Genomic DNA, 20101 nt, shown 5'->3' with positions numbered 1-20101 from the left:
CTATTGAAGATGGTGTGCAGCAACAAAACATGCCACAGTCAGGGAAGCAGCATATTCCACCAATGCACGATCTATGCAGCTCTCAATTCTGTTAATTTTGTGATCACGCATCGAGAGCAAAATATTCTTTTTCTTCCAGATATTTTGGCCTCACTAATTCCAACTTAAAATTACTACAGGGAATGATTTTAATTCCAGTTGCTTAAATTCCTTGGTGGTATCATTTCAGAGAATTTGTCCTGGGTCCAGCATGTAAGTGCCATTATAAAGAAGGCACAGCAGCACCTTTACTTTCTTAGAAGTTTGTGAAGATTTGGCATGTCATCTAAGACTTTGGCAAATTGCTATAGATGTGTGGTGGAGAGTATATTGACTGGCTGCATCGTGGACTGGTATAGAAACACCAATGCCCTTGTATGGAAAAGCCTACAAAAAGTAGTTGATATGGCCCAGTACATCATGGATAAAGGCCTCCCCACCACTGAACTCATCTACAAAGAGTGCTTTTATAGGAAAGCAGCATCCATCATGAAGCACCTCCACCATCCAGGCTATGCTGGCTTCTTGCTGCTGCCATGAGGAAGAAGATCCAGGAGGCTTAGGACCCACATTCCCAGGTTCAGGAACAGCGATTACCCCTCAACCATCAGGCTCTTTAACTTCACTCAACTTCATTTGTTTCATCACCGAACTGTTCCCACTGAACTGCAGTCATTTGCAAGGACTCTTCATCTCAGGTTCTTGATATTTGTTGCTTATTTATTTACTCATTTTTTCTCTCTTTTTGTACCTGCACAGTTTGTATTTTTTGCACATTGGTTGTTGTCGACTCTGTTGGTTGTAGTCTTTCATTGTTTCTATTATGTTTCTTATATTTATTGTGATTGCTCGCAATAAAATGAATCTCAGTTGTATATGATGACATATACGCTTGATAATAAAATTTACATCGAACTTCATTTCGCACCTTCAGGTGGTGATGTAGATACACTTCTGGTATTTTATTCAAATCCTTATAATGGAAAACTCTGGGTAATACTGGGGAACAGACGGACCTTGCATATCAAAATAAACTAATCAACTCATGCTCATATTCTCTGACTTTTTCTAAATATAAGAATATTGAATGAATGTTTTTAAGAACACATAGTAGGTGGATAAATCACCAAGAGGTAAGCATTTACTGAAAACCACAAAATCAGTGTCGTCATCTCCATCTATAGCCTAAATATCCCATCCTGTTGAGAGCCAGGAATGGAGAAAAGCTTCTAAAGAATCATGATGAGCCAAATGTATGCTTGATGGAGCATGCACTAAGATCTCCTCAACCAAGACGTGGTGCATGTATCCTTGACTTCATCTCCTGGCACTCTTTCCATCTCAGCTGTTACTGTGCCAGCTCGGCACGATGTAGAAAAGGACATGCATTAGTTGTAAAACACAGGAGCAGACAAAATCCTTGCTGAAATTCTAAAACATGGCACAGAAGTGCTTCTGGCATGAGTTCATGACCTTTTCTCATCTCCCACATTGAAGAAAGAACATGCTAGAGGATTACAATGGCACACTAAACATGAAAGAATGAAAGTTTGATTATTTAATTCACGAGTAGTCTGTTTGCTGCCTGCCATGAGGAAAGTCATTACAGGGATTATCCTCAACTAACTTTCAGGAGCTAAGGACTCTTCCCAAGGTCATATACAATTTTCACCGCATGACAGGTACAAGATAAGTGCAGATCAATCATGACATATACCTGACCTTTTCCCCACAGAAGCCTTTGCCATTAATCAAATTATGAAGGATTCTTTTCAGGTCTTAGGTGCCCACCAGAATTTATCACCATCATGTAAAATGGCATGGAAGCTTTGATCCTTAGAAATTGATCCACCGCATCTATCGTGGGAGGTGCTGGTGGAGTGGCAAGTAAAACCAAGTCATTTCTGTAGGCCTCTGCAGTATTTAATGCCATCTTCAAGCTTCCTGCTGGAGAGAAGCTCATCAGTGGGTTGAGTTGGGAAACTGCAATTGTTGGTTTCAATCTGGGACCAAAATCACATGGGTGTTGCTTTTCAAGTTCAAGTGCATAGGTTTTGCTTGTTCATGTGAATTTTCAGACTGTGATTCCTTTCTGCATTTACTGAAGCGTTTACTGAGATATCTCACATACTAAACATCCAATATTGAGAAAATCAAAGCTACTGTTTTTTGTCATTGATATACACTCCTTTCCTGTGTGGCGCTTGGTGAAATTTGCAAACTTACTGTGATACAGAAGGCATAATGGCAGAGCCCTTTCGTTACCATCCAAGAACAAGGCTCCTGCGCTCAGTCCATCTGTTGCTAAACCCCAGATGGATACCATTTGCTACTTCCTCACTCAGCTTGTACAATTTAAATCACTGTAACCACCTGCAGTTCTGCAAATCTAGACATATCATGGAATAACATTGCATGTTGTGCAGTGCAATCACACACAGACACTTCGCTAGATGGGAGATATGAGCAAAGGTTGGTCTTAGAAGTAGGAATTAAAGTGGGAATTACCATGGTGTAGGGGTTCAACTTCTGCCACTGTTTGTAAAGAGTTTGTATATTCTCACCATGACTGCGTGGGTTTCCCCTGGCGCTCTGGTTTCCTCCTACATTCCAAAGACATATGGGTTAAAGGTTAGTAAGTTCTGGGCATACCATGTTGCTGCTGGAAGCATGGCGACATTTGTGGGCTGCTTCCAGCACATATTCAGACTTGGTTGACACAAATGACATTATTTCACTGTATGTTTCTATGTACATGTGACAAATAAAGCTAATTGTTATCTTATTTTTATCTTTAAATTTTGAAATAAGATGGGGAGGTTAGTCAGAGAGTGGAGTCTTTGCTGATTGTAGCACAGCTGTCAGTGGAATTTTGAAGAAATAAGGAACCTGTAATGAGCCCAAGTTATAGAGGTGTAATGATCTGAGGATTCGAGGAGAGGGGGAAGAGCTGAATCACTGAGGTTTTTAATCTCGGGGACAAGGATTGAAAAGTGTGGATGTTGTTAGATCAAGAGCCAGCTGAGGTCACATGAATGAGTGGAATATAATAACGAGTTTTGAGCAAGCTGAAGTTTAATAGTGTGGAAGAGTCGTCAGGAGGACAGCAAGAGGGCAATGTATTGGAATTGCCAGCTGTTTGCGTAAGTGTAGTGTAGAGAAGGTTGTCTAATTGAACTGCGAGCACTTGGTTCATCTTTTGATTTATACTTTGTTATTCAACCTTAAGAAAAAAATTGAGGATAGCACATTATTCTGATTCGGAGACATCAAGTGTTTAGTTATCAGACAAAAATTATAGAAGAGGAAGAAACTGACATCACTTTGCAGATTATATTAATGATCCCACATCCACAGCTCAAACTTTCAATTCATTTTAAAATGTGGCTTTGAATCTTGGTGACATTGCCTCATTATGTGACAATCAAGTTTTATATGTAGATTGTGTATCAGATATGGTGAAGGGGGTTAGAAAACAATACTGTCTGTGTTAGTCAATCTGTTCTGCAGCAACTGAAGTATTAAATTGTTTGGGTAATATTACAAGAAATAATTTGTCCTCATTACATCACTTGCGTTATAGTGCTGATCCCCTGTAACATTACACTTCTGTCCTTCAACTTCATCAAATGCAGTGTTTCTCGGCTGATAATTGACTAACCTCATATTGCTTTTACCAGCTTAGTACTTGGTTTAAGTCTCTTATTATTAAAATATTAGACTTGGATGACTTGAGATTGGCATGCAGAATGTTAATGCAAGTACACAAGCAGTTTTATGATAACAATGTCTGTAACCTTCGTTGCCCTTTTAATGTTTATATATTGTGTACATTTCTTTGAAAGACTGGTGTTTTAATCACATAGATTTCATTAAAATGTATGAATATTTTATAGGAAAGCTAGACATCTTGCATTGGCCATTTTATGTAAGATGTATAAGTAGACCAAGAGAGCAGCTGCTGTGTTTTGTATTACTCTCTGTACCCATGAGTTCAGAATCGGTCCTCTGCAATACCGCTCTCCAGAGTTGCTTCTCTTGTTAGACTCCAGCAACAATGCCACATTTGAATGTGTTAGTCTTGTATCTTAGTCTTCTTGCATTGCTTTACTTATTATTATTATTTTGTCTTTTTTTCCTTCTATATTATGTATTACGTTGAGCTGCTGCTGCTAAGTTAACAAATTTCACGTCACATGCTGGTGACAATAAACCTGATACTGATAAGTTACAGTGGTGTCACTGGGCAAATCCACTGCATAACATTGAACTAAATTTTATTGGTGGAGTGTCTGAGTGCCCCATGCCCAGTCAGTTTTTACCATCCATTCCAAGACGCTGAAACTTCAGACTGAAGTTTCATGGCTGAAAGCCATTGTGCATCTCTGCTTCAATTGGTCAATATTCTTGGACAAGAATTACATTTTCTTCATTTTTTTCAGGATGTGGACATTACTTGGCAAGGCAAACTCTGGTTGGCCTTGAGAAGGTGGTTGTCAACTGCCACCTTAAACTAACGTCCTTCTCCCCCGCTCCCACCCCTGTATAGTTGTGGAAGGAGCTCCAGACTTTAGAAGCACAACAGGGAAGGAATGGTGATGTAACTCCAGGGTCATGATAGTGTCTAGTATTGTGTGAATATGTGGATGGCAGTCCTTCCACATATTACAAAGAAGGCGTGCCAGCAGCTATATTTCAATAGAAGTTTCAGGACACTTGGTATGTCACCTACATCTTCAGCAAATTTCTACTGTGGTACCATGGAGAGTATTCTGACTGGTATGGAGGGGCCACTGCACAGGACGGGAAAAAGTTGCAAAACATTGTAAATTCAACTAGCTCCATCATTGGCACCAGCCTCCCCAGTATCAAGGACATTTTCAAAAGGCAATGCCTCAGAAAGGAAGCATCCATCTAGAAGGATCTCCACCACTCAGGACATGCCCTCTTCTCGTTACTAACTTCAGGGTTGGAAGTACAGGAGCCTGAAGGCACATACTAACTCACTATTTTTGCTCTCTTTTTGCACTACTTACTTTTCTTTACATATATCTTTTTGTTATTTATGGTATATTATGTATTGCACTGTACTGCTGCCGCAAATAAATTTTATGACATATGTCAGTTATCATAAACCTGGTTCTGATTCCATTCATGTTAAGCGCTTGCCTCCTCTCATGATAGAAATTGTGTTTTTGAGAGTGAGTTACAGGATAAATTGTAACTGCATTTTACAAATAGTACATACTGAAGTGATGGGTGGTGAAGGAAACTGATGTTCAGGGTAGTGGATGTGGTGCAAATCAAATGACATGATGGTGGATGACATTGAGTTTGCATTTTGCACCTTCCTACACACTGGGCCTCATTGCATTATTCTGGCAGTGTAATTTTCATCTGTTGCATTGCCTTTGTCAATTTTTAGTCTAAGGGAAAGCGAAAGGATAAATTGCATGTTGATAATGTAATTTGCTGCAAGTCTGTATAGAAATTGAGGTAAATTGGTGTTTCCTGGATGGCTGATTATCTTTGTTGCTGACATATACTCATGTTGGAATATGCAGTTTTCTAATCTTTAAAGTGCACTTAGAAAGTACAGTGCTCAACAATCATCTGACTTATTGCAATGTAAAATGCGAACCATGATCTCATTTTCTGCAGTAAGTATTGATGGAAATCTAATCCTTTGGGGCTTATTAAACATCGAAGAGTGTTACTCGGCCTACCTGACTTTTTTGCCAATTATGATCTGGCACATAACTCTGAGCTCTCCAGATTTAAATTTGTATTTTCAGTTATGTTTCAGCTAACTGCCGTCCATCCTCCTTTAGTATGCTTCTGCTTCAGGACTTGCAAATTCTCCTACTTTTTAGTGGCAAAAGAAAGGGGACAATATTCTATCAAATGTTGAAAGGCCTAGATAGAGTGGATGTGGAGAGGGTATTTCCTATATATGAATCAAGAACTAGAGGGCATGGCCTCAGAATGCAAGTATGTCCCTTTAGAACAGAAATGAGGAGGAATTTCTTTAGCCAGAGGGTGTGAATCTGTGGAGTTCATTGCCACGGGTAGCTATGGAGGCCAAGTCATTGGATGTATTTAAAGCAGGGGTTGAAAGTTTCTTGATTAGTGAGGGTGTCAGAGGTTCTGGGGAGAAGACAGTAGAATGGAGTCAAGGGGGATAATAAATCAGCCATGATGGAATGGCAGAACAAACTTGAAGGGCCAATTTATCTAATTCTGCTCCTATGTCTTATGATCTCGTAAACCTTGATTTTAGTTGCTATCACTCATTGATGTGAGATAGTAATAATTCATTTCATGAAAATAAGTATTCATGTTAGACCAATTTGATGGATTGATAAGAACTGTTTTCTTTTTCTTCTATACCTGGGATAGCCCTTAGGAAGTCTTTTTATCCAAACACACTTCATCCAACATGGTCAGTTAGCCTGTTCCTTGGACTCCTGAATGAAGCATGTTACAGTGATTCCTGGTGGTCTAGATGTGTCTGGAAAATGCAGTTGACAAAGGTGAATAATTTCACTAGTGTAAACTCTGACTACTTGGAGCATATGGAACATCTAAAATGTACAGTGGCATGCAAAAGTTTGGGCACCCCTGGTCAAAATTTCTGTTACTGTGAATAGCTAAGTGAGTAAAAGTAATTGATAGCACAATCTACACTGCTTGTTCTGGAATTTTAGTGATAACACTACAGGTTCCCTTCAGACAACAACTGGCTAAAATTTTTTTGCAGTGTTTGACAATATAAACTCTTCTCAATGTCTGTACTGTTATGTTACAGATTAATAAATTAAATAGGTGCCTACGTTCAATAGTATATTTCCCTTATTCATATGTACTGGGCTTGTCCTAGCTTGGAGAAATTCTGGAGAGATGTCTTTTTAACTTTATCCCTTATAGTTAATTGCTATTTGGAACCTAATCCTCTGATTGCTCTTTTTGGCACCTCGAGAGAAGTTGACACGCATCTGAGTCTGACTAAACGTCGTACGTTATCTTTTGCCTCTCTTTTGGCTAGACATGCAGTCCCTCTTAGGTGGAGAGATGTTGCTCCCCCACTCACGCTCAATGGCTCAGAGACATTATGTCCTGCTTAGACCTTGAAAAGATTCATTATTCACTTCTTAATTCGGACATAAAGTTTCAAAAGGTGTGGGGACCTCTTCTTGAATATTTTCATAATTCCTGTTTAGGTTAAGGGTTTATCCCTCCTTTTTTGTCTTTTGCATTTAAATCCCTTACTTCCAGCTTCTTTCGGTGAAGACTTACAGCTTTTTTTAATGTGTAAATATATTATGGCTCAGATAGTTGGCGATATACCTTTTTGTAAATACAGCTCTGTGGTGATAAGATCTCTGATTAACTTTTCTATATATCGTAAGGTTGGCTTGGAGTTGGGTAGTGGGAGTGTGGGGTGGTAACTAACTTTATACGATTCTATGGGTGCTTTTCCTTAACTGTTATGAACTGTACATTTGATATGTTTATTTTGCGCTGTGTAAACCTCTTACTGTTTTTTTTTGTTGCATTGTAGAAACATAAAAAATTAATTTAAAAAAGTTTCCACATTATTTCTCATTATTGTGCATTAACTTCTGTACATTGCATTACGTATTTAATAGAATTTGTATGTTGCACGCTAATGAAATCTTTCTTCTGCCATGCCATTTATAAAATATGTAAAATCTCAAGCACATGACAACTTGTTGATCTGTAACAAAATAATGTATTTTTAATGGCTGGTGATTAGCGAACTTCAAACACCCACTGAAAAGTAACCACTTCATGTGCTATGTTTCAAATAATTTATATAATTGAATTTAGTTAGCATCAACATTTGTCCATCACCCTTATTTTTTTAATGGTAAAAGTGGACAGTGCATTTCTGCAAGATATTGGTTCAGTTTGACTTTAAGGAGATCCAAGCTGCATACTGATCTTATAACTTCCCTCAGGAAACAATTTCAAAGGCAGGTTGCCCGTCATGAAGCAATTCTTCCTTTTATCATGCTTAGATCTTCCCATTTTCAGCCAATTCCAGCATCACCTTTTTCTGTCTCTTCTACCATAGCTAACATACTGACCTTTCTGTACAGAAAACACATTTTTGCCTTTGCATATTGTCAACACCTTGAAGCAAACTCATTCTGACGCATTCTTCAAATCAAATAAACATGGATTCAGTCTACTTAGTTATATTCATGATATTTTAAAAGCCTAGCAAAATGACTGCAAAGTGATTGAGAAAACTAAAGTTGAGATGTTAGAAACTGAAATAAAAGCATGTACAGGTAGTTAACATTTCAGATTGATTCTTTTTAAGTCTGAACAAGGAAATGTTAGGATATAGGCATGTTTCAAATTGCAGAAAAGGTGAAGGAATGGGAAAAGCTGAAGGAGCAGTGTGATGGGGTGGAGGCGAGGAGGACAAAATGACACAAATGGTGGTGATGGCTGAGACACAGTAGTGAAAGCTTATTAATCACAACTTATCTGCCTGAGCAATGTCAATAGTGGATGAATGAGAACAGAGGAGAGACAAGGAGGGAAAAATAGTAGTGGAACTGTGAGATATGGGTTACTGCATTACTGCATTTGTTAGATTAGTGAAATAAAAAAAATATATTGGAAGTATTTGGCAGATCAGCTTGCATCTGTGGGAAGAAAGAAGTGAAATTATAGATTGGTTACCTTTCATCAGAATGAACCAGTTCTGATAACAAACTGGAAAGTCTGGTTATCTAAATTCATTGTTAATCTGCGGGTTGTAATGTGCCTGGATGTGAGATGAGACTCTGCCTCCTAAGTTTTGTCGGGTCAGTGTCAGAGCTCAAATGCAGAGAGGTAAGGCTGTGAAGGTAATGGAGAATTCAACTCACAGGTGACTTGGACTACAAGATCATCTCTGTGTGCTGAGTGAAGATGTTCTGCAAGTGGTCACCCAATTAGTGTTTTGTTCCTCCAACCTGTAGTATTTCTTAGCTTTTCTGTTCCTGCAATGATTTTTTTCTAGCATTTTCTGTTTTTACTTGTAACATATTAAAGGTGCTTGTGAGATCTTTTTCAAACCACAACCTGAACCCTCTCTCGTGTCCTCGATAAGAATGTGCTTGAGTATTCAAATATTGTTCCCTTTTATTTGTTGGCTTTTATTTTGGTCTGATAAACCCCTATGTAGTGTCGTGTGCTTTTTCTCTGGATTCAATATCAATGCCAGGTGTTGAAAACTTTTTTTTTAAAAAAAGAACTTGAACAACTTTATAAAGTTTGGGCCTTTGTGCAATGAAGCATATAGCAGATTTACAGATGGGTTAGTAGAAAGTGGAAAAGAATGTTTTCAATGCCAAGGGTGGGCTGAAATAAGAAATGTAAGGTTGCAGCCAAGTTTGACAAATATTTCCATTAAATTTGCGCTCATCTGTAACTGCTTTGAATTCTTCTGCTTGTTATGCCCTGGATACTGAGGTTAGGGGTTGGGGGTGAGATGTTTATGTTGCAAATGAAAAATTCTGCAGATGCTAGAAATCTGAAAAAAATGCACAAAATAATGGAAGTGCTTAGTAACTGAATAATCATCATATACATGAAAGGAAGTTTGAAAAAAAATCTATTAAAACTTGTTTCTGCAGAATTTTTAGGTTTTTATTTCTGGTGGTGGCCTATACTAGCCAGGTTTTGGATATACTGGTCATCTCTCTTTAAGTGGTGATGTATTTTTTAAACATTGCTTTTATAGTCATCACTAAATTTATACCACTCCTGTGTGTTCCAAAGTATGCATTCCTGCGATTTACTGTTCTTTTCTGCTTTGTTTATAGAAATCAAAAAGCTTGGTATGAAAGTTATTGATTTAAAATCAACCCAACCAAATAACTATATTTTTAATTCAGTGGAAACATTATTTTTTGTAAAATTAAGTCATTGTAATTGCTTTTGGCTAGGTTTTAATCTTTATGAAATTCATTGGTGTGGTGTGCAATCGCAGCACTTCCTTCTTTAAGTTCCTTCTGATGTACTTCTTTCAGTTTTGCCTTTTTTGGCTAATTACTCTTCTGGCACAGATTTATGATGAATTCCGGGACGGCCTCTATTTTGTAGCGTTTAAGGGATTGATACACAGTCTAATTGATGTGGACTGGAAATGTGAATGTAATGTTGATAAGTTCTCCCAGTTTCATTAACTTGCTTACTTTTTGAACAAAAATAGAACAAGTAGCTTCCAATAACTTGGACAAAGCAGCCAAGTGTGATCACACTCATTACAGAAGGAAAGAAGTAGAATTCATTACAACTTGTTAAAGCTAATGCCATTTGGTTGTTGGGTAGCCATAATAATTCAGTGACCTTGGAGTGCTAGATAATGGAGACTTCTCTAGGATAAAACATTACACAACCCTAATCTGTTTCGATGTTAGTAGTGACTAAAGCTGGTCTGCACTTGGTACTGTGCCTGTTGGTTCAGAACCAGGGGTAGAAATTGTAGTTGCACTGAAGACCCAGCAGTTGACCTTGGCTGGTAAGGATTCCTATTTAAACTGTTATCTGAGATGCAAAGAATTTGAAGAATTCTCATTTTGAAGCATTCTTCATGTAGAATACATGTTGATTCAATTCTAGTTGGTTCTGGATACTTTGGTTTATCTTTGATATTTCTCTCATCTCACCAAATAGTTGTAAAAATATCATGGTTCTCCTTTGTCCTTCTAGAGGTGTTCAAAAAGATTTGGGATATACACATTAATCTTAGGTTCCAAAGAAGTTTGAGTTCAAGTTTATCGTCATGCCACACATGCTCAGGGCTTTGAAAATTAACTTTTTGCAGCAGTACATTATAAACATGTCAAACATAAATTGACAAATCTCTTGAGAAAGTTCCTACTCTTTTACATGGATTTAGATTTAATCTTTCATGGGTGTTTCTATAATACTCTTAAATGAAAGTTCCAAAGACAGTGTGTATGTATATTTATCTTCACTCTGGCAAGCCTGACAAAACTTATCAGAGTTCAGGTGTTGCTCAAAGTTTAAATTTGATGGCTTTTTATGGGGTTTGGGGTCTGGGCATGGTTGGCAAAGCAAGTATATATTAAACTTTCCCATCTGGTTTCTTCTTGAAAAGCAGGGTTGTGCCACTGCCTCGCACAACTGTAGTTCTTCAAGTGAAGGTACTGCCACATTGCTGTTGGGGTAAAATTTAAACCTCCTTGAATGGCTGATGGTTCAGGTTAGAGTTGCTTTATTCATCACATATACATCAAAGTGTTCATGAAATGCATCATCGAGAATGTGCTGCAAGTGCCGCCATGCTTTTGGCAGTAACCTGGCATGCCGGCACTTTACTCACCCTTATGCATATGTCTTTGGAATGTGGGAGGAAACTGTAGCACCAGGAAGAAACCCACGTGGTCATGTGGAGAACGTTCAAAGTCAGACAGCTGGCAGGAATTGAAGTCAATCTTAAAACCTTTGCTGTAAAAGCAATGCACTAACCGCTACACTACCATGCCACCCTAATCAAATATTCAGTCAAATTTTTCCAATAATTTAGTGATGGCTCCAATTACTTTGGCTCAGCTTGTGGTGATCAGTTCTGTACCTGAATTAGATGGCGGAATCTCAGAGTGCAGCATTTAAATGAAAGCAGTTTGGTAAGGAGACGACAAAATGGAGAGCTGCAGCAGAACAGTAGTGTGACGATTAGCGTAATGCTATTACAGCACCAGTGACCCGAGTTCAGTTCTGTCGCTGTCTGTAAGCAGATTTGTACATCCTCTCTGTGAGTGCGTGGGTTTCCTCTGGGTGCTCTGGTTTCCTCCCACATTCCAAAGACATATAGGTTAATAGGTTCATTGTCTCATGGGTACAATTGGGTGACACAGGCTCATGGGCTGGAGGGGTCTGTTACTGTGCTACATCTCTAAATAAAGTAAAGTAAAGTAGCTCTGTAATGTAACAGCATGGCTAGAATTTTAGTCAAAGTTGCACCTTTTGATTATCTAGAGAACTGATCAGCTGGTTTCCTTGTTGAGGGTGTAATGTGTATTTTGTCAGTGCATTGAAATCATCTGTACCTGTTGGGGTCATGATGCATATTGTTCAGCAGCAAAGAGTGGTTTTTCATTGGATCTGCAATATTGAGTGTGCAGTAGCATTATTTTGGATTATTCTACCTATTTTGCCTTTCTCTTGTGGTTTTAGATGTAATTAGTAAACGGAGCTGAATGGTGGTAACTGATAAAAGCTTGAAACTGTTGGAGGACAAGTGTCATTGAATAGCCACCATCTTTCTGATGATTCATTCAGTTTAGTTACATCTGTCTCAGGTGATCAAACTGATGTTCTTGTTTCACAAATGGATTTTTTTGTATTACTAATTTTGCAATTTCCTCTTGAAATTTCAACACGTGGAATAATAAAAAGCATTAAACCAAGTTATTCATCCCATTGGGCAACCAATGGATATATTCAATCCTCCACATCATTTCAATGATTGGTTTATTTCTCCTGTTGTCATGTTTTCTATTCTGTTCAATTGTTAACACCCTGGAAGACAGTAGACATACTCTGTTTCCTATTCATTACTCATGGCTAGGCCTACAGAGTGATTGCTTTCACCCTAAGTTAGTGGACTCTGGATATTATTGATATACAAACTCTTAAACCTCCTATTGGAAGGGGAGCAACAGTGGTTTCCTCTTCCTGCCCAGACAATAGGCTATTGCTGAATTTGCTGGCTTGACACAAATGAATCATTTGAATCTTTATTAAGGGAATTAGTGCTACCCACTGTCCAAACTTGTAGGGGTACCAGAAACCCACAAAAGGTTGGGTTCGAAGAACCCAAATTCTGTTTTTTTTTTAAATTTTCAAGTTTTGAAATATCTATGATAAAAGTTATGTAGAAGGACCTTGCATACAGAAACAAAATACATGCTTTAGATTTACTGTTGTTGGCTGGTGCTTTGGAAAATAAGAACAGTTAGTCTATTTCTATATTTAACTGTGCTGAATTTCAAGCTGTTTTTGCAGTCTGTGATATTAATATTTTAATAGCCAACAATTAACTTTGCGTGAGCTTTTATGTATGAACAGTCAACTAAATAATCCTGGAATAGGTTTCATGTGAATTAGAACAATTGATTTTTCTTGTGCATAATGGCTCTGAAAAAAAATTGATTGTATTGGAAGAATCTTTTACCATGTAAAGGTGTGTCATGTCATTTCTCTGAACTGTCCTTCAGTTTTGAAACCTGCTTAGAAACAGAAGTGGTAGTGATGTGTAACTCCATAGTATTTCATGAGTACTGCTATTTCACTTCAGTGATTTTTTTTAATGTTTGTTGCAGGAATCTTACACCTACAAAGACCCTATCACAGAATTTGTGGAGTGCCTGTATGTGAATTTTGATTTTGATGGTGCTCAGAAAAAGCTCAGAGAGTGTGAATCGGTAAGTTTGTTTCAAATCTTGTTGTGCTATGAATTCCTGCAGTTATCCATTGCGACAAGTAATCATACTAGTTCAAAATGTTTGAAGGAATTCTATATTTCATTTCAAATATGAAGCATGTGTTAAGCAAATGAGTGAACCTGTGGGTTTTCAAGTGCACCTTTGCGATTGCTGACATTTAGGAAAATCGTTAGCACTAAAAAGGTGTGGAAGCTTTGAAAAGGATGCAAAGATTCAAAGATTCAAAAGATTCAAAAAACTTTATTGTCATTCTAACCGTACATCAGCTCTGCAGGGCAGAATGAGACAGCGTTTCTCAGGAGCAGTGCAATCATAACAAACGCATCACTAAATAATAAACATAACAATAAATAGTAAAACACAACAGCCACATGTCAGTTAAAATCAAGTTATAAGTGTCCAGTGCAAGTTAAAAGTGTCCAAAGCAGAGTCAGGTGGAGCAGCTATTTAGCGGTCTGACTGCCTCTGGGAGGAAGCTGTTTAGTAGCCTTGTGGTTTTAGTTTTGATGCTCCTGTAACGTTTGCCTGATGGCAGAAGAACAAACAGTTCATGGAGAGGGTGTGAGGGGTCTTTAATGATGTACCGTGTCTTCTGGAGGCATCGCCTCTGAAAGAGGTCTTGGACAGAAGGTAGGGAGACCCCAATAACCTTCTCTGCTCCCCTAACCACCCTCTGCAAGGCTTTTTTGTCGACAGCACTGCAGCTGGAGTACCAGGTTGCGATGCAAAAGGTCAGCACACTCAACCACGCCTCTGTAGAAAGTAGTTAAGATGTTAGTGGGGAATGATGCTTGTTTAAGCTTCCTTAGATAGTGCAATCTCTGCTGGGCCCATTTCACAATCCCAGTGGTGTTCCTGGACCAGGTGAGATTGTCTGAGATCTGCACCCCAAGGAACTTGATGTTTTCCACTCTCTCCACTGTGGAGCCGCTGATGCTGAGGGGTGTGTGCTCAGGCTGAGACCGTCTGAAATCGACGATCATCTCCTTGGTTTTGGTGACATTAAGCATCAAGTTGTTATCCCTGCACCAGCTCTCTAGGTGTTTGACCTCCTCCCTGTACATTGTTTCATCATTTTTGCAGAAAGGTTTTACCAGAATACTGCCTAAATTAGAGCGTATGAGCTAAAAGGAGAAGTTTCACAAACTTTGGTTGTTTTCTCTGAAGCGTCGGAGTCAAAGGGGAGATGTGACAGAAATTTATTAAGTTAGTAAAGTTATAGATAGGGTGGGCTGTCAGAATCTTTTCCCCAGCAAAAATAAAGAAAGATTGAGCACACTAGGCTAAGTTGAAGGAGGATTAAACGCGGATAAAATTATGAGAGGCATAGATAAAATGGACAGTCAGCACCTTTTTCCCAGAGTAGCAGTGGGCAGTACCAGAGGACATTTCATTTAAAGTGAGTGAAGAAAGTATAGCGGAGATGTCAGGGATGGGCATTTTACACAGAGGGTGGTAGGTGCCTGGAACACAGCATGTTAGGGACTGATACATTATGTACACTTAAGAGATTCTTCGAAAAGCACATGGATGTGAGAAAAATGGAGAGGTATGGATTATGTACAGGTTTGGTTTAATTTGGCAGTGTTTGGTGCAGGTATTATGGGCTGAAGGCCCTGTTTCATGTTCTACACCTCCAACTTCCCTTCATTGCACTGACTGCAATTGAATGCAGAGTGTGCATTTCAACTACAACAGACAGTATGCAATCCTTTGTTCAGAAAGCTCTTCACAGCTTCATTGCTTCATCCAAGTTTTGAAGGGCTTCAAAAAATTTCCCAATGTAAATTAAAGTTCAAGTTCAAAGTAAATTTACTAACAAAGTACTTGTATGTTACCTGCAGTTCCTTTTTTTGCGGGCAATCACAGTAAGTACAAGAAACACAATAGAATTAATGAAAGACCACACCCAACAGGGCGGACGACAACCAGTGTACAAAGAGAAACAACTAATAGTGGAAATACCAAAAGAAAGAGAGAAAAAAATAAATAAGCAATACACATCGAGAACATGCATCTTTAAGGTTGCTGAGATGACTCTGCTATTTGGGTTAACGGGATATGATGAAGTTTGGTAAATGGTATTATAATGTTAGATTATTATGTTTTCTTCTAGTAAAGCTACATATTGAACAGAATGTTTCTATATTTGACATGGGAGTGTTGACTAGCAAAGCGAGATTGAGTTCACACAGCTCTTGTACCATGATTTTGATAACAAGATCCTAGCATTTATCCTGCTATAGATGAAGTTAATTGTCCTGGAAATCTGAATTCTCTCTCATTCTCTCCTTAAATTGTGAGATTGTTTCTTACCTTCCATTTACAAGGAACTATCCTAAAATGTGGTATTGCACTCACTGTATCCACAATCATGGTTACTGCCTCTTTAAGATGTCAATTCAAGGTATTTCATTGATTTAAGTTTAAGTAGTTTGTTTTTCCCTAATATTTTCTTTAAGTTCCCATCTATTTTAGAAATACCTAGTCTCCATCTGTGAATGTAAATGCAAAATGAGATTATTTTTTCCATAAACAACAGGAATTCTGCAGATGCTGGAAATTCAAGCAACACACATAAAAGTTGCTGGTGAACGCAGCAGGCCAGGCAGCATCTCTAGGAAGAGGTGCAGTTGACGTTTCAGGCCGAGACCCTTCGTCATTTTTTCCATATCCTTTCTCCTCCATGATAATTTCTTCTGCATAGGCTTGTGTTTACTTTCACTGTCATCTTTTTTCCATAGACCTAGATGAGATTTTACTATCTGCTTTTTGTGTCTCTTAGATTTAGCTTCAATCAAGTTTCTTCTTATTAATCTCTGGGTCAAGACTTGGAAGAATCTAAAATCTTTCATTCTAGGCTTGTGCAGGCTTTCTGGTAGCATTATAAGACTCTTCGTTTAACCTAATTTGATTAGCCACAATTGGACCATATTTTCCTTTTTTTTTGGAGAATGTGTATTTATTTTGCATATTATGAATGATTTTAAATTTCTAAACTATTTTTTAAATCAATTTCGCAAACCATCTTGTTCGTCCCTTCCCTTACACCTACAAAGTTTTGTGATTTGGATTTTAAATCATAATTAAGTAGTATAATCAACTATTTACAAGATTTTTTGAATGATTTTTATTCCCGTCATATTGCGACTGTCTCTGTTTTGTTAAAGGTTATTTCCATTAGTGCCATGAGTTAATCTATTTTGCTTTCAATCCTTCATTCTGATGTAATCATGTTAGCTTTAACTAGTTTCTATTTTCCCCCAAGGAGACATTAGGCCCTAATGTATTCTTACCTTTGTTGGACCCTTTCCCTCTAATGATGCACTAGTACCAGTGTGTTGTACTCTGCCTTGAAAGATCATTTCATCAGTAGAGTGGGGACGAACTTTGAGGCATGCTCTTATTTCAACATGCATCCTTGATGTTCCTCTTTCTACTTTTGTATTGACCCCTGTCCAAGTTCTATTTTATCAATTTGTCCTGCTTGCTGCCCGAGTTATATGTCGGTTTACTGAAGCTCTTCTCTGCATAATAGTCATTTTTCTCCAGATGTAGTTTCACTGGCTCATGAAGCTAAACCAGTATTTCACACACAACTCTTTTCAGCCGCACACTTAACCTTATAATACATTTGACAATTTGGCACAGTTAATCCAAAGATCAATTTCCATGAGATGCTCTATGTTAGCTTGGACCCTAGCTTTCTGGGCACTCTTGGCAGGGTCTAACTCCTGCTTTGCCTATATTGCTGATTCCAATATGCATCACAACATCTGGATTCACAATCCCTTCAATTTCTCTTCCAACTGTGTGAAATACTTGCTTCCCCAACCTCCTTTCTGTTTTGATGTCAGTTCAGTCTTCCCACCTCCATGCAAACTTTACCTCATCTGTCATCCTGCTCTCTGTTCTCCCCAGTGCAATTGACTCACTTTTAGCTTCATGAAAGGCAACTAACGTGTGTAGGAATTGCTGAACTTTGGAATATCATGGATTCTGAGAAAGTTCATCAAAGTTTTATAATATAAAGATATCTTGATATAAACAAACTGGCAAAGGTTAATTGCATTGCTTCTGAGTTTTTTGAAGGGAAAATATAAATGACATTCGCAATGTGCCATGACCTCAAATAATAGTTCTTTGAAAAATCATTAATATTTCTGGAGTTGTTCTTTGTGTTTTTTGGGTTATGGTTAGTGTGACATTAAACTTGAAAGAATTAGTCTTGTTGACAGAATCATGTTAATCAAGACATTCTGGATTAATTTTCAGATTGATACCTCGTGGATAAAATCGGGTCAAGGGGGAGAAAGTGCAAAGACTGTTTAAAAAAGTAGTAAGCGATCCTCAATGTGAATGTTTTCTTGTACACAATTATGAGACCAGAGGACAACCTCAGCAGTGATTTAGTAGAAAGGAGTTTTAAGTCAAGCCATAGAGCTATACAGCATGAAACAGGCTCAGGTTGTCCATGCTGACCAATGCCTATCTAAGCTATGCAAGGCTTATTGAGAAAGCAAAGGGGCATGGGATCCATGGGGACATTGCTTTGTGGATCCAGAATTGGCTTGCCCACAGAAGGCAAAGAGTGGTTGTAGACAGGTCATATTCTGCATGGAGATCGGTGACCAGTGGTGTGCCTCAGGGATCTGTTCTGGGACCCCTTCTCTTCGTGATTTTTATAAATGACCTGGATGAGGAAGTGAAGGGATGGATTAGTAAATTTGCTGATGACGCAAAGGTTGGAGGTGTTGTGGATAATGTGGAGGGCTGTCAGAGGTTATAGCGGGACATTGATAGGATACAAAACTGGGCTGAGAAGTGGCAGATGGAGTTCAACCCAGATAAGTGTGAGGTGGTTCATTTTGGTAGGTCAAATATGATGGCAGAATATAGTATTAATGGTAAGACTCTTGGTAGTGTGGAGGATTGGAGGGATCTTGGGGTCCGAGTCCATAGGACACTCAAAGCTGCTGTACAGGTTGACTCTGTGGTTTAAAAAGGCATACAGTGCATTGGCCTTCTTCAACCATGGGATTGAATTCAAGAGCCAAGAGGTAACGTTAAAGGTATATAGGAACCTCGTCAGACCCCACTTGGAGTACTGTGCTCAGTTCTGGTCGCCTCACTACAGGAAGGATGTGGAAACCATAGAAAGGGTGCAGAGGAGATTTACAAGGATGTTGCCTGGATTGGGGAGCATGCCTTATGAGAATAGGTTGAGTGAACTTTGCCTTTTCTCCTTGGAATGGTGGAGGATGAGAGGTGACCTGATAGAGGTGTAGAAGATGATGAGAGGTATTGATCATGGGGATAATCACAGGCTTTTTCCCAGGGCTGAAATGGCTAACACGAGAGGACACAGTTTTAAAGTGCTTGGAAGTAGGTACAGAGGAGATGTCAGGGGTGAGTATTTTTACGCAGAGAGTGGTGAGTGCGTGGAATGGGCTGCAGGTGACGGTGGTAGAGAAGGATACAAAGATTATTAGAGTAATAATCTTTCAAAAATTATTGTACTCTGGTATGGTGCTATTGGTCTGGAAAATTTCAAATGTCACTTCACTGTTTAAGAAAGGAGGAAGACGGCAGAAAGGAAATTATAGACCAGTTAGCCTGACCTCAGTGGTTGGGTATATGTTGCAGTCAATTCTTAAGGATGAGATTATGGAGTAGTTGGTGATACAGGACGTTAGGACAAAGACAGCATGGTTTACTTTAGGGAAAATCTTGCCTGAAAAACCTGTTGGAATTATTTGAGGAGATTAAAAATAGGATAGATAAAGGAGATGCGGTGGATGTTGTGAATTTGGACTTACAGAAGGCCTTTGACAAGCTGCTACACATGAGGCTGCTTACCAAGTTAGGAGCCCATGGTATCACAGGAAAGTTAATGGCATGGTTAAGCATTGGCTGATTGGTAGGAGGCAGCGAGTGGGAATAAAAGGATCCTTTCCTGGTTGGCTGCCAGTGACTACTGGTGTTCTGCAGGGGTTGGTGTTGGGACTACTTCTTTTGATGCTGTTTATCAGTGATTTAGATCAGTGGTCCCCAACCTCCGGGCCGCAAAGCATGCAGGGGTGCAGCAGTAGCTGGAGCGCACCCAGCACATCTTGAAGAAAAAAGCTGAAATAAACAAGCTAATTAATTAGGTGCTGCCTGGCACGTAAATGTCGGCCCAGATCAGAGGCGATTGCCGATTTCACTAGCTCTACGCGATATTCACTCCTCTTTCCAGGGCGCTGGAACCTTTAGCTATTCCATTGTTTGGTCAATTTAACCGCCAGCTCAGACGGGCTGAAAAGACAGGGCTGTCAGGATGGAGGTGACATGTTGAACCTACACAAACTTCTAATAAAGTATAGGCGCTGCCGTGCTTTCTTTGTAATGACAGTTACATGCTGGTCCCAGGACAGATCCTCTGACACTTTTCAGAGAGAGAAATGTCAATCCTTAATGCCGAAGAATTTAAAGTTATTGATCCTCTCCACCTCAGTTCCTCTAATGAAGACTGGCTTCTGGGCGGCACCTAATTAATTAGCTTGTTTATTTTGGCTTTTTTCTTA

The 20101-nt window shown here is 38.9% G+C and overlaps 1 protein-coding gene across 1 annotated transcript in view; it reads left to right on the top strand.

The window, feature by feature from the left end:
- LOC140204096 (eukaryotic translation initiation factor 3 subunit E-A) overlaps positions 1–20101 on the top strand; it is a 210396-nt gene that overhangs the window by 114925 nt on the left and 75370 nt on the right. The window contains exon 9 of the mRNA XM_072270472.1: positions 13413–13514. Coding sequence (XP_072126573.1) covers positions 13413–13514 — 102 coding nt within the window. The remainder of the gene's footprint in view (positions 1–13412; positions 13515–20101) is intronic.

Source organism: Mobula birostris, chromosome 1, assembly GCF_030028105.1.
Source record: "Mobula birostris isolate sMobBir1 chromosome 1, sMobBir1.hap1, whole genome shotgun sequence".
In the NCBI taxonomy this organism is placed as follows: Eukaryota; Metazoa; Chordata; class Chondrichthyes; order Myliobatiformes; family Myliobatidae; genus Mobula; species Mobula birostris.
This window is presented reverse-complemented; position numbering and strand designations above follow the sequence as displayed.